Below are 12,236 nucleotides of genomic sequence, written 5' to 3'. Positions count from 1 at the left end.
TCTCTGGGCAGCCAAGACAGAGTTGTCTTGACCTTCCCAGTTCAGATCATGGATCTCATTATTGCATCTGAAGTTCTTAGACAAACTTGCCTCTGTTTCAGAGAAGTGTGTATGAGGCTAACCCATACATGACAGCTCTGTGGTAACTCACCAACGTACAGACCAGCAGTACAGTGCTGACAAACTTTATCCTGTATGTGTTAAAGAGTGGTCACATTTCCCAAAGAGGTTAACTTACCATAGTTAAATGATTTCCCATCCATCAGCTGAATAGCCATTAATTTTATATACTTGCTTAATTATCCTCAGTTGCAAAGTAAAACCGGATCACTTAAGTCACTTCTATTCTTTCAGCTTGGCAATTAGGTCATGCTAACAGATCATTCACAGTCAGCTGCCATGGCGTAAATCAATTGATCTAGTGATTACATCCACGAATGGCAACATGGTGTTTTTTGTTACCAATAGGTTGTTACCACTGGTCAGATGAAGACTCATTTTTTCAAGCACATAATGGCAATTTTTAGTCTTCAAGATAATCCAGAAAAGAGCAGCTCATATCTAAGAATATTTAGTCCAGGCACCAGTTATCCCAGTACTAAACATCTAAACTGATCCATACTAATACGGATGCTATAATTTCTATTGCATATATGTAGAAAAAAAAAAAGAAAAAAAGAAAAAAAAAGGTCAAGTATAGGACTAAATCCTAAATTATACACTTTGTGTAAAATTATATAAATAATTATATATAATTATATATATAAAATTATATCCATTGTGTAAAAAGGTCATTGCATTCTATATAATGCAATTTATGTAAACAGGATTCATTCTGTTCTATATAAACAGGATTCATTCTTGATCTGAAAGCAATACAGAAAACTTCCCATGTTTCTTGTTACGTTTTTCAATGGCTAAACACCCTCGCTGAGAAGAATCCGTGCCAGATTACTTATTCGAATTTCTCTGCCTTTGGCTTCCAGCTACCAGATCCTACTAAGCCTCTGCCCAACAGATTAAAGAGTCTTTCATGTCTGCTTTTTTTCTTCCTGCTTGTTTATACACCACACAAGAAGTCTTCTCTCAGTCTTTTTGCTTATCTAAACAACAGATTAGGTTTTACAGTATCAAACACTTTCAGTAGCCCTCAGATGCTTACTGAATCATATCCATCTACTGCATACCTCCCTTAAAAAATGCATCTCAGGAAGAGGGCGTAAGGCAATTGTATTAATCTCAAAGATGTCACCTCCTACAGCAAAATGAATTCCCTACTGATAACTTTTGAAACTGAATTTGGTTTCTTTAACTAGTCCCCAACCATAATTTCTTTTGACTGCATTCAAGTGTATCTCTTTGACTAGGCTCAAGGTATCAAGCAATAAATACTGTTTTTCATTACTATCCCTTCTCAAACAAAATTTACCGTTTCACCAAGCTTTGAGTTATCCACAAATTTTATGAGTAATCATTTTGTGTTTGGTTCTTCATTGCTATTGAAAATGCTGAATAGTATCAGGCTTACTGCCTGATAAGACACGAGCCCACTAGAAGCACTCCCATGCAGTCATGATTTTTCACTGACAATCAACGTATGTGATCTGCAAATCCCTCCTTCTTCTTAGCTGTGACAAAGCCCTGTGTGTGGAGTGTGACTCATATACTTAACTCCCTCTTCACACTCCTCCACAAATATCCTGTAACTCACGTAATGCGGAATGATGCCTGGCTTCTCTGTCATGCCATAATCCCACCCAGCAGACAGCTGGGCAGCAGGTACCTTGCTTTATCAACCAATTCTGTCTTACCCATGGAAAGAGAGATGAAAGAGAAAAAGAAAAGGAAGAAAGGGAAGAAAAAAGGGAAGAAAAAAGGGAGGAAGGGAGGAAGGGAGGAAGGAAGGAAGGAAAGCCTGTAGAGCTAGTTTACTTGTATCACGAATGTGCACATGCCAGCCTACCTGGAATGAAAACGCAGCTATATTGCACAGCAGCACAAAGCTTTGCCACCTGATGGGGTCCTGTACTCAGCTGTGGTCTCAGAGATGCTGTGTTCCAGCTCCAGCTTTGAAGCCCTCCTGTCATCATGCAATCTGATGTGCAAAAACAGTCCTTTCTCCTACTCTCTGCCATGGGGCTGTTGCATACCATCAAAACGAAAGAAATCTGAAGGGTCTCATGACACCTGTGGATCACTGCAGAGGGCCTTCCCAAACACTACTTTTTTTCCTAATCATGATAGCAAGATAATTTAATATCAAAATGACATCTTTTTTATTCATCTTCTCTTGGTCTACTAAGATACAGCAGAATGTGCGTTACCTTAGGTGATTAAAAAAAGCAGCCCACGGAACTGTATAGCCATACAGCTGTATCTACATTTTTTATATAAATTAAATATTAATAGGAATATGGACAAATAATATTTTCAGGATTATAGTTGTCTAATAATCTTATGTATTTTAAATGTTGTTGATATTTGTGCTCAAAGACAATGTTTATTAGTCCCATTTCTGTGCTGTGCTCCGTCAAGATTAATTGTGCTCCAAGTGTGTTTATAACAGTTGTGCTACATTTTATTAGTTTATACATATAAAGTAGATATTTTAACCAGAAATATGAAACAACCATTACGCTGTCTAGTTAAGGCTAGTTATTGCTTGAAAAAGGCAGGGATACAAAACATCTAAATAGGATTTTAATAATGCAGATTTTATTGGGAAAAAGAGCCACAACAAAACAGAATATGGCTCTGTTATTTAATCTAGAAGAACTACCAAAACAAGAATTTCATCTTGAAAGTGCATCATACAGGAACACTATATGGAATTACTTAACTCTTAAGCCCCGTTTTTTATTTATAACATAAAATAAATAGCAAACAGGCAGATTTACAGGAGGCAGGAGAAATTAATTATACTCAGGAAGTGAACGAATTAGGTTAAGACATGGTAACAAGAAAACAGATTTTTCCACGACCAGTTTAATTAGTGAAACTTAGTTCCTTTTTTACTGTGTGTGCAGAGATTTTCTGCTGCAAGTCCAACTCCCTTTCCTCCTTGCCAAACGGTAGCACCCAGCCTTTCGCTCTGTCCCCAGTCCTCAAAGCCCCCATTTCTCTCTTATTTCCCCTAACAGTCAGGCAGCACGGGGGTGCTGACTGCTGGGGCACAGCAGCCAGAGGTATCTGCTGGTGGTGTGCCTTTCAGCCTCCTGCCCTGTGGGACCACTCAGAAGACCTGTTTTCTGTCCCAATAGCATTTTTCACAAAGCTTGGTAGGATTTCATGTGTATAACCTCTTATTCTCTGCTATCTTTGGCTGAATTTGGCCAATGGGTTTCAAAACAGAACTGAGAGATAAAACAAATCCGTGTTCCTTTGGCATTGGATGCAGCAGTTAATGGGGTGCTGCTCTGGAAGTTCCCCTCATATACACCAACAACCTCAAGCAACATCAATTTTTTCTGCCCTATACCCAAGACATCTTTCCATAGGACTAGAACTACCTCTTTTCTTATAAAAGAAATACCACTGACTTGAGCTACAAATAATTCAAGTGACATAGAAATCCACATACGTTTTCCATGCGCTGCTTTACTTCTTTTTTAAAGAGAGGTAATGCATTTTTAAAGATAGGTAATGCATATGGCATCAAACTGCTACATGTGGGGGAAGAAAAAAAAACACTGGAAGAGGACATAGATGTATTGGTCTCACTGATTTACTTTTTCTTAATTAAATTAAAGTCATAATAAGAATACAAAAGTACCCAATTCCTCTCCTTTTCCGTCACGTCTCCCTTTTAGCCAAAACTAGGTGCCTCCCTCTCATCCAAGTCATCACTACCAGGAAATGAAGCTCAGAGTGAGGTGATACTAATGCAGGAAGGCCCTTTTTTAATCCTGATAGATTCATTAGTGCTGCTGGCTCTGATATTCAAAGCAGCATTATGGAGCTCTTACATGAACACAAATTGAAGAGGAGAGACAGAAAGAGGGATGTCTGCGAGAGGGCTGGAGAGGGATGGAGCTCCAGCAGCCCACAGCAAAAGCTGCACGGCTGTGAGTCCCTCTGCCAACCACTGGCAAATTTTGGAAGCTTCTTGAGATAATTTTCCCTTTAGAAGAGAAACTGGCAGCACAAAATAAGTATCTTCTCAGTGCAGGATGTTTATTTTCAAAAGTCCAGCTGCCCTTTTCCCTGACGCAGGAATGATAATAAGCAGTGCTCACACAACCCTGTTCAGCCAAAGCTTCAGACCAAGCGTCTCTCCCTTCTCCAGAAAAAAACATCTTCATGTCTTCATCTGCCTCTCTCCAGGGATCTGCACAGAAATGTGTGCCAGACACTGCACTTACTGCTTCTTTTCAAGAGTGACTGATGGTGGCTTCATGTCTGACCACATACTCCTTCACTTCTGCTTAAGACAATGCAGACAGAGACCAGGCAAACTGCACATCAAACCTTCCATGAGGATGCATGGAAGATACAGAAAGATGGTGTCACTGAACTTCATTTGCCTTATTAGGAAGTAAAGTTAATGAGGAAACCGAGATTACTTCTCTGCTACGTAACTGCAGAAAATTATCAAGAGTTTTTACCTGTTTAATCCAAACCTGATTCCTATAAAAAGCCATCTCACTCAAGACAGAAGTACTCCAAAGTTTATGAGTCTTGGGTCAAATCTAGCCCAGGCTGCAGGCTGTCCACTATAGGGAGGATGGAGCAGTAAATCACTCATTTACTGACGGTTCCACAAATCACTTGGAAAGAGAGGCAGACAAATTCTCCTTCCAGGGACTGGGGGAGATTTATAGCAAGTTTCAGCACAAAGAACCGTGGAATACAATATAAACCCATCATGTTCACAGTAAGTTTGTCTCAGGGTGGTTGGTCTTCAAAATGGAGTTCAGAGTGACAAGTCACTTGACTTTTTAGGCTGATGCTATGATTTAATGGGAATATAATAAATGGGGATAGCTGCCCCCAAGCATTTTATAATAAAATCACATGAATTGGATTCACAAAACAAACAGAGATGCACAAATAGAACAGAGATCAAACTTCTCAGCTGTTAACATGTAGTCTTCCAATGAAGAAATATATAGAAATGGTCAGAATGGTTATGGAAAGCCCCTGAAGTGCAACCAGCTCTGTAGATTGATTAAACCATCCCTTTTCTTGCCTACAGGCTCCAACTGCCACAGCACCGTCTGTACCTTTCTGCCCCATATTTCCACCAGCCTCTTCTAGATGGGATCTGTATGTTCCTTCTCTCACCTAGCTACAAGAGGAGGTTTCACTATGTCCTCCTCCCCTTCTTTCCTGTTCTCACAATCAACACACACCTCCTCCCAAGAGCTTCAAAAAAAGCAGCCTGACATCTTTCTTGGTTTCTCTGCTAGTATGAGTTTCCTCTCCTGTAAAATACTGAACCATGACACATGGTGAGCCCACCGCTCACACTCTTCCCTCTCCTTCCGTTATCACCTGCAAAGATCTGTAGGAAGGGCCACCGCTTGCTCAGATGCCTTAGAAGTGTCACACTGTACCAGACAGCAAGGCACAGCAACGTAGCACAGCTTTTAGACAAAGTGCAGAATTGCCTCACAGAGTCACATCTTCCTATCCCCTCACTAATGCCCCCATCCCAACTAATAAAAAAGCCACTCTGTGTCATTGTCTTGCTTTCTCTACCTGGACCAACACCTTCTCCACACCTTCTTACTCTCCTCAGCTCCTCACTCTCCTCTTTTGCTCTTAGTAATATAAGAAAAGGAAGCTGCTGTGAACTGGAGATCCCATTCCTAGACTTGGAACTGATGGCCTAAAGGAAGGAGAGTCTCTAACTCACCACTCTCCTAAAATGTCTTTAAGCTGTCCTAGGTGTAAAGACAAACACATACATACACACACATACATATACATCTATTGTATGTATTTATCTATAGCTTTCTTCAATTCTTATGCTTTAATACAGAATTAAGGATTCTGTATTAATCCTGAACCCAAATTGGCAGAAGCTCACAAAATATTAAAAATAAGAAGATAACCTGTTTATAAAATATAGGGCTTGAAAAAGGATACAAAGAGTCTTCAGTCAGAGCAATATACTGAAAGATACAAAATCAGCAGCTCTTTTAAGCCTAAAAGGTTAAATTTGAAACATCATTATTTCTTGAGAATTACTTTGAGGAATTCATTACTGAGGAAAGTACTGAGTCTTCTGTTCATTGCTCTACAGTTAGATTTCTTAAATTAACCTAATTTGCTTACCCCCACCCTCCCACCCCCATAAACATCATCTCATTATTTTAAAAATGCACAATGAATAAGAAAGAGGCAATTTAAGATGAGGCACTTTAGAAATTGACTGTGATGGGTGTTCAAAGAATGAATCAGTACATGACTTCCTTGTTCTTTTGCTCTTCCTTAATATCTGATCTTGGCTACTTTCCTGATTTTTCCCTGTTTTCTGACCCTAATAAAACCTCAAAGTCCTCCTTGGGAAGTGGGGAGCCAAGGCAAAGAAAGCCACAAAGCAAGAGTTTCCAATGCCTCCTACCTAGCTCTGGATAACTAACCTTCATGCTCCAGTGCTATTCAAAGCACCTCATTTGCTGAGAAATACAGCTTTAGACTTTCTAGTTATCATTAATAGCTGCTTATACGCAACACTGCTATTTCCATTAAACTTAGAAAAATCACCAGTTCCTTGCTAGCATCCAATTCTTCCCCCCAGGCAAGACACAGGCTATCTGCAGGAGGGAATCAGTGCTTGTCACGAGTATTTGTGGTGTCTATAACAAGCAATTCTTCAGCCCTGTGGTGACTGTGGATTAAATTAGATGTGCCAAAAATTTCTCCTAAATTTCTACTAGCATCATATTGTTCTTAATTAGCATAATTGTTGTGAATATATACAATAAAACATATCTAACTTGACTCAGTCTTTTGCAAGGCACACTCCCTGAGTGATATATTTAGTACTAAAATAAAGTGTCATGAATGTAAAGAATGAAAAGGAAATAAAGAAGAAAGGAAAAGAATGATCATGAAACCTTAGTGGAAAACTAAGATTCCTAGAGAAAGTAATTCTAGATTAGTACATGAAATATTTATTTTATTTTCATGTATACATGAAATATTTATTTTCTTTTCATGTTTCATATAGAAATGTAGAATCAATCAGATTGGAAATGGTCCCATGAGGTCATTCAGTGCTAAAAGCAAGGTTAACACTGAATTCAAACCAGTGCTTTTTACTTGGTGCTTTATCAAACTGGGCTTTAAAATCCCCAAATATGGATGTTCACAGCCTCACTGGCAACTAATTCTGCTGCTTAATTACCCTAATGGTGAAAACATTTTCCTTGGATAAAGTTGAGCCTGAGGATAATACTGTATAAAGTTGAAAGCTCTCATTTCAATTTGTCAATGTCTTTTGTTGTCCCAACATACGTCACTGTAAAGAGCATGGCTCTGTTTTCTCAGTAAACTCCTTGTAGCTGTTAGCTAGCTACTGTTATGCCCCTCCTAAGTCATCTCTTCTCCAGGCTGAACATGCCCTGTTCCTTCAGCCTCTCCTTGCACAGCAAGTGCACCAAGTCCTGACCATGATGGTCCTTCACTGAACTCACTCAAGTTCACTGATGCCTTGGGTGAGACCAAAATTGGACTCAGAATTGTGGATATGGCCAAGTAAAGGGGAATAATCACTTCCCTCAATCTACTGACTGGGCTCCCTCAATACAGCCTAGTCTGCTGTTACCCTTCATTGTACGGCACTGATCAAGGATGAGAATGTAGTTCATTCTTGGTTTCTTATTCAGTCATTGTCCCATTTACTGAGCCTGTCAGCACAGGTGCCAAGTAACACCAAAGAATGAACAAACCACAAGTGCAAAATTTTCTGCTAAATTTTCCAGCCTTTTCTCTCTTTATATAAGCAGAAGATCAACTACCCTGTTAGCACATTGCTTCCGCACACTATGTAAAATAATAGAAACAACCTGCTAGGTTAGCAGAACTGCAGTTATGATAGGAGTCTCCCATGGGCTTAAGACTGTTTCTGTCTGTATGTGAGCTATAGATAATGAATCATCCAACCAAATCACCAGTTCTGTCCTATCTTTTCTATAGTGTTCTAGTTATTCTTTTTTGCATCAGAAGCTGTTCATCCTGGAAAATACCATGAGTGTGTGGGATTTTCTGGATGAATTTCAATGAGAAGACGTGGCCAGACATAGTGTTATATAGTCAGGGTTTACCAGCCAAAGTGTACACTTGTAACCAGGAACACAAATGCAAGAAGAAGTCCAACGGGTTAGCAGGGGTTTCCACCTAGAACTTGACAAGTCATTTGAGCACCATGAGCAAGATATTCTTAGTCCTCTTTCAGTTATGAGCATAATATTGAACCTTACTTATCTAACATGCCAACACTGTTATGAAACTACGATAAAAAGATGAGCAAGCTTACTTCATCCAAGGTGTTTAAGTACCAATAGATGCATATTGTACTTCTCTTTACTTCTACAAAAATACTTGAGGAATGCATCAGTAGTTTTTTTTCATGGAAAATTAAAGAGCGAAAAGCATTAGGATTTTATCCAGCAAAGGCTTCACTTTTTAAATGGACTGCAGAAGTGGGATTTTAAGCTGGAACTCTGAATCTTAATGTCTGAATCGCATTTGAATGCATTGCCAACCCATTGGAACCTCCCCCAGTGTAACCCAGAATTTCCCACACATTTTTTCTGGCAGGCACCAATGTTCGTGAGTGTGCAGCCTGTCAGCTGTGATCGCCTGAAGAAAGCAGCCCTTGACTTATGAGCCGTAAGAAATCAGAGTATGTATATTCACCATAACGTATTCTATTTCACCCTCCAACACTGTATTTAAACACTTAGAAACATAGAGTATCTCTATGAACACTTTAAATGGAAAGCTTAGACATTTTACGTCATCCTACATTCAAGGAGAATACATTCACCTTCTTTGAAAGGTGGCTCTTGCACAATTTTACAGTTGATGTACATATTCTTCATCAAATCCTGCAGCTCCAGCTCTACACCTCTCACACTCAGCCCCATTGAGCAGCCATCGTTATCTCTGTCTGCATTCACAGCTCTCTACTGGGATTAGGAGCATGCAATTGCAGCAGGAATAGTGTGGAGAAATACACAGTGGCTCAAAAATCAGAAACGGCACTTGTTTATGGTAATATTTGCAGCTCTTCAATCTAAGTACCCACACAGATTGCACATACTCCCACAGAGATGGAAATTAATAACATGTGAAATACCTGTGTAGCTTGAGCGTCACAGTTCCATAAACAGTGGCAAAGCCCAGAAGACGAACCCATCTTAGGAGAACACAGCGAAATACACTTGGCTCAAAATACAAAATGACAACCTATAGAACAGAAAGATAGAGAGAGCTTCAGTACCTCTTTAACGCGAAACTAGATCTTCAATCAAATGCAGAATAGTTGCAAAACAGGACAGCAGACATATTTCAGTTCGTCCTGCTGTATATTTAGATTTTCTAGTAAAGTGACAAGATGATCAGATCAACCAGCTGGCACGGTTCTAGGCACCAGCTCCTTTTGAAGGGAGCTGGCAAAAGCCCTGTGACAGACTGTGAAGTGACAACACTTTTAAATGCAATTCCTCTGACTTTTCTTAACTGAGTGAAAACATGTACCCGGAGAAGATAAGAGAACAGACAAGGACGTTTTCCTTGAGCTATTCCAGTAATAGGCAGCTGGCCTAATTCTGGTTTGATGGACTGTATTTACTAGGTTACACTTCAAAGTTCCTCCTTCTAATAAACCTAGCAAAAAGTGAGCTGCTCTTTTTTTCTCTCTCAACCACTTTCTGTCAAAAATGACTGCACTAGCCTCTCCCTGTCTGAAACCCCAATATCTCAATGTCATATTTGACTTTTTCCTCTTCTTCCCCATATGTTTTCTCTGAGCCATACCAAATCTGTCTATACATCAACACTTTCTGAACAGGAATAACATTTTTGTTCACTTATAGATTTCTCCAACTGCAGCAACAGGAAGGTCCTACTGACTGAGTTCTGTTTCACTTCCCTCTGCTTCCCACTGGATGCTCCTCAGTACTCCAGCCACACCTTCTTTCTTCCAAATTCATTGCTGCTTTCTGTATTTCACTATTATTTTTTTTTGTGTGTGTGTGTTTTTTTGTTTGTTTGTTTGTTTGTTTCCCATCTCACTATCAAGGAAGTAATGTATAACCCAGGCTGCGGCCTACCTGTCTAGGATTCCTCCCAGACAACCCATTGAAATTCTCCTTTCAATGCTGCCCTGGCCATCTTCCAGCTAGCAGATCTTCCATCTTTCAGCTGTGCTTTTAACTTACACTTATGCACACATGATGCTGCCTGTTCTCCATTCTCCACCCTCCCCCCCCCCCCCCAGCTCATTTTAATGTTACAAGAAAAGCTTTCAATTTAATAACCCAAGAGATGGGTAAAAAGATCTGTCACACTCTTAGGCTGAATTCTCAGCCTTGGTGCTGAGCATCACATGGATGCAAACTGTAGCATCTGGATGTGACCTAGACTGCTCTAGAACTGCTTGTAAACATGAAGGAGGCAACACTGGAGGCAGAAAGGCCTTTCTCTGCATCTACCATGTACCACACATGAGGCCAACACTCAATAAACAGGAACGTAACACCAATTCTGCAGGTGTCCTATGCCATCATTATCAAGTAAAATGCCACCCTGATCTAAAGCAGGGCTGCTTGGATGGCGGACTTGGACACAGTGTGAACCAAGAGTACTTTTCTGCTGCCTTTAACAGATGTTGTCGCTTGTAGGGATGATCCCATATTCCTTCCCTCTCTCTTGGCATCACCAGGAGCCCGCTGTCCCAGGGATTTGTTGCCTTTCCCCACCTGCAGACCCTGCTTGGTCCAGCAAAGCTAGAGACGATGCATCCCACCTGCCTGATCAGAACCTGTAAAACACCACCATGGACTGTAGTACAAATTAATTGCATAATCCTGATCTAGAGAAAGAAAGCGCTGAAACATTTTCGGCCATCTGCCACAGCCTCATTTAGAGTCACTACATTCTGGCAGTAGAGGTAGTATTGTGACTACTGGCTGCCACATGATATTATTTGCCTAAGTAAATGCTTTTCTATGTGGGGATTCAAGCCCAGGATATTGGCTAAAAGCCCAGGACTAGGTCCTCTGGGTGACACAGACATAGTTAGGAGAGCGGGGGCAAAAATGGCAGATGTGAGCTGAGACAGAGCGAGCTAGGGGAAGCTGCTGTGCTTCACTGCAGTGTTTGTCAGATGGATGTTGGGTTTTTGCAGCAGAATCAAGCTATTTCTTTAAAAAAAAAAAAATTGCTTGTTGAATCAAACCGGGTTGGAAAATTTCATCTGCTTTTTTTTCACTGCTGTAGGACTGAACATGTTTCAAGGTAGGCATTTTCTGGGAATCTGATGAATTCTGCATGCAGCAAAAGGCCCGCCTCTTGGAAGATCAGATGGAAAAACAAATTACATCCACGCACCCATGGACATGCTTGTGTAAATAGAGCATCCAGCAAGAAGTTGCTCAGAAAGTCTTGAATTTTAGTAATGACCTCTTATCCCAATATAACCAGAGCCAGGTCTGAAGCATTAACCTGCCTCCTGAGGTTTGCAAAGGGGGTAGAAACCATCCTGTTTCATCTTTGATTCTTCCAAACTAGAAAAACAATGTCAAAAAAAGACAGACATGCAGGGACTCTGAATATTTCAAAGTGGATCTGAAAGCAGAAATTTTCAGATGATTGAAATGGGAAGGTCTGAAAACTTTCCAGGCACACAATTTTCTGAACAAGGGCAACAGCTCTCTCTGCCATGAAAACTGACACAGCAATTTTAGCTGCAGTTGCTTGTTGAAATATTAACTGCTTGTGTCTAGAAAACCTCATTGATTTGCACTGAACCATTTGTATGAGCAGCTGAGGCATTTGGCTAGCTATCAACCAAGAAAGAAGCACTTCAAATGCATCACGGTGGGAGCTGGCATGTGGCAGCCAGCTAGGAAGGCTGCAGAGGCAGGAATCTGTTGGTGAAAACTGTTCTCATTTTCCAATTTCAATGTAGACATATTTGAACTACTCCTTTGTCCAGTGGTCAAACACGTTGTTGAAGTTGACAAAGATTCAGCCCAAGCCTGACTCCCTTTTGGGTCTTT

The 12,236-nt window shown here is 40.4% G+C and overlaps 1 protein-coding gene across 2 annotated transcripts in view; it reads right to left on the bottom strand.

Moving 5' to 3' along the window:
* Window positions 1-12,236, bottom strand: part of GPR158 (G protein-coupled receptor 158) — a 195,308-nt gene that overhangs the window by 46,160 nt on the left and 136,912 nt on the right. For both annotated transcript variants that reach the window (XM_027450618.3, XM_027450619.3), the window contains exon 6: window positions 9,311-9,420. In XM_027450618.3, coding sequence (XP_027306419.1) covers window positions 9,311-9,420 — 110 coding nt within the window. The remainder of the gene's footprint in view (window positions 1-9,310; window positions 9,421-12,236) is intronic.

This window comes from Anas platyrhynchos, chromosome 2 (genome assembly GCF_047663525.1).
Source record: "Anas platyrhynchos isolate ZD024472 breed Pekin duck chromosome 2, IASCAAS_PekinDuck_T2T, whole genome shotgun sequence".
Taxonomy (NCBI): Eukaryota; Metazoa; Chordata; class Aves; order Anseriformes; family Anatidae; genus Anas; species Anas platyrhynchos.
The sequence above is the reverse complement of the archived record's forward strand: the minus strand, read 5'-3'. Positions and strand labels throughout refer to the sequence as shown.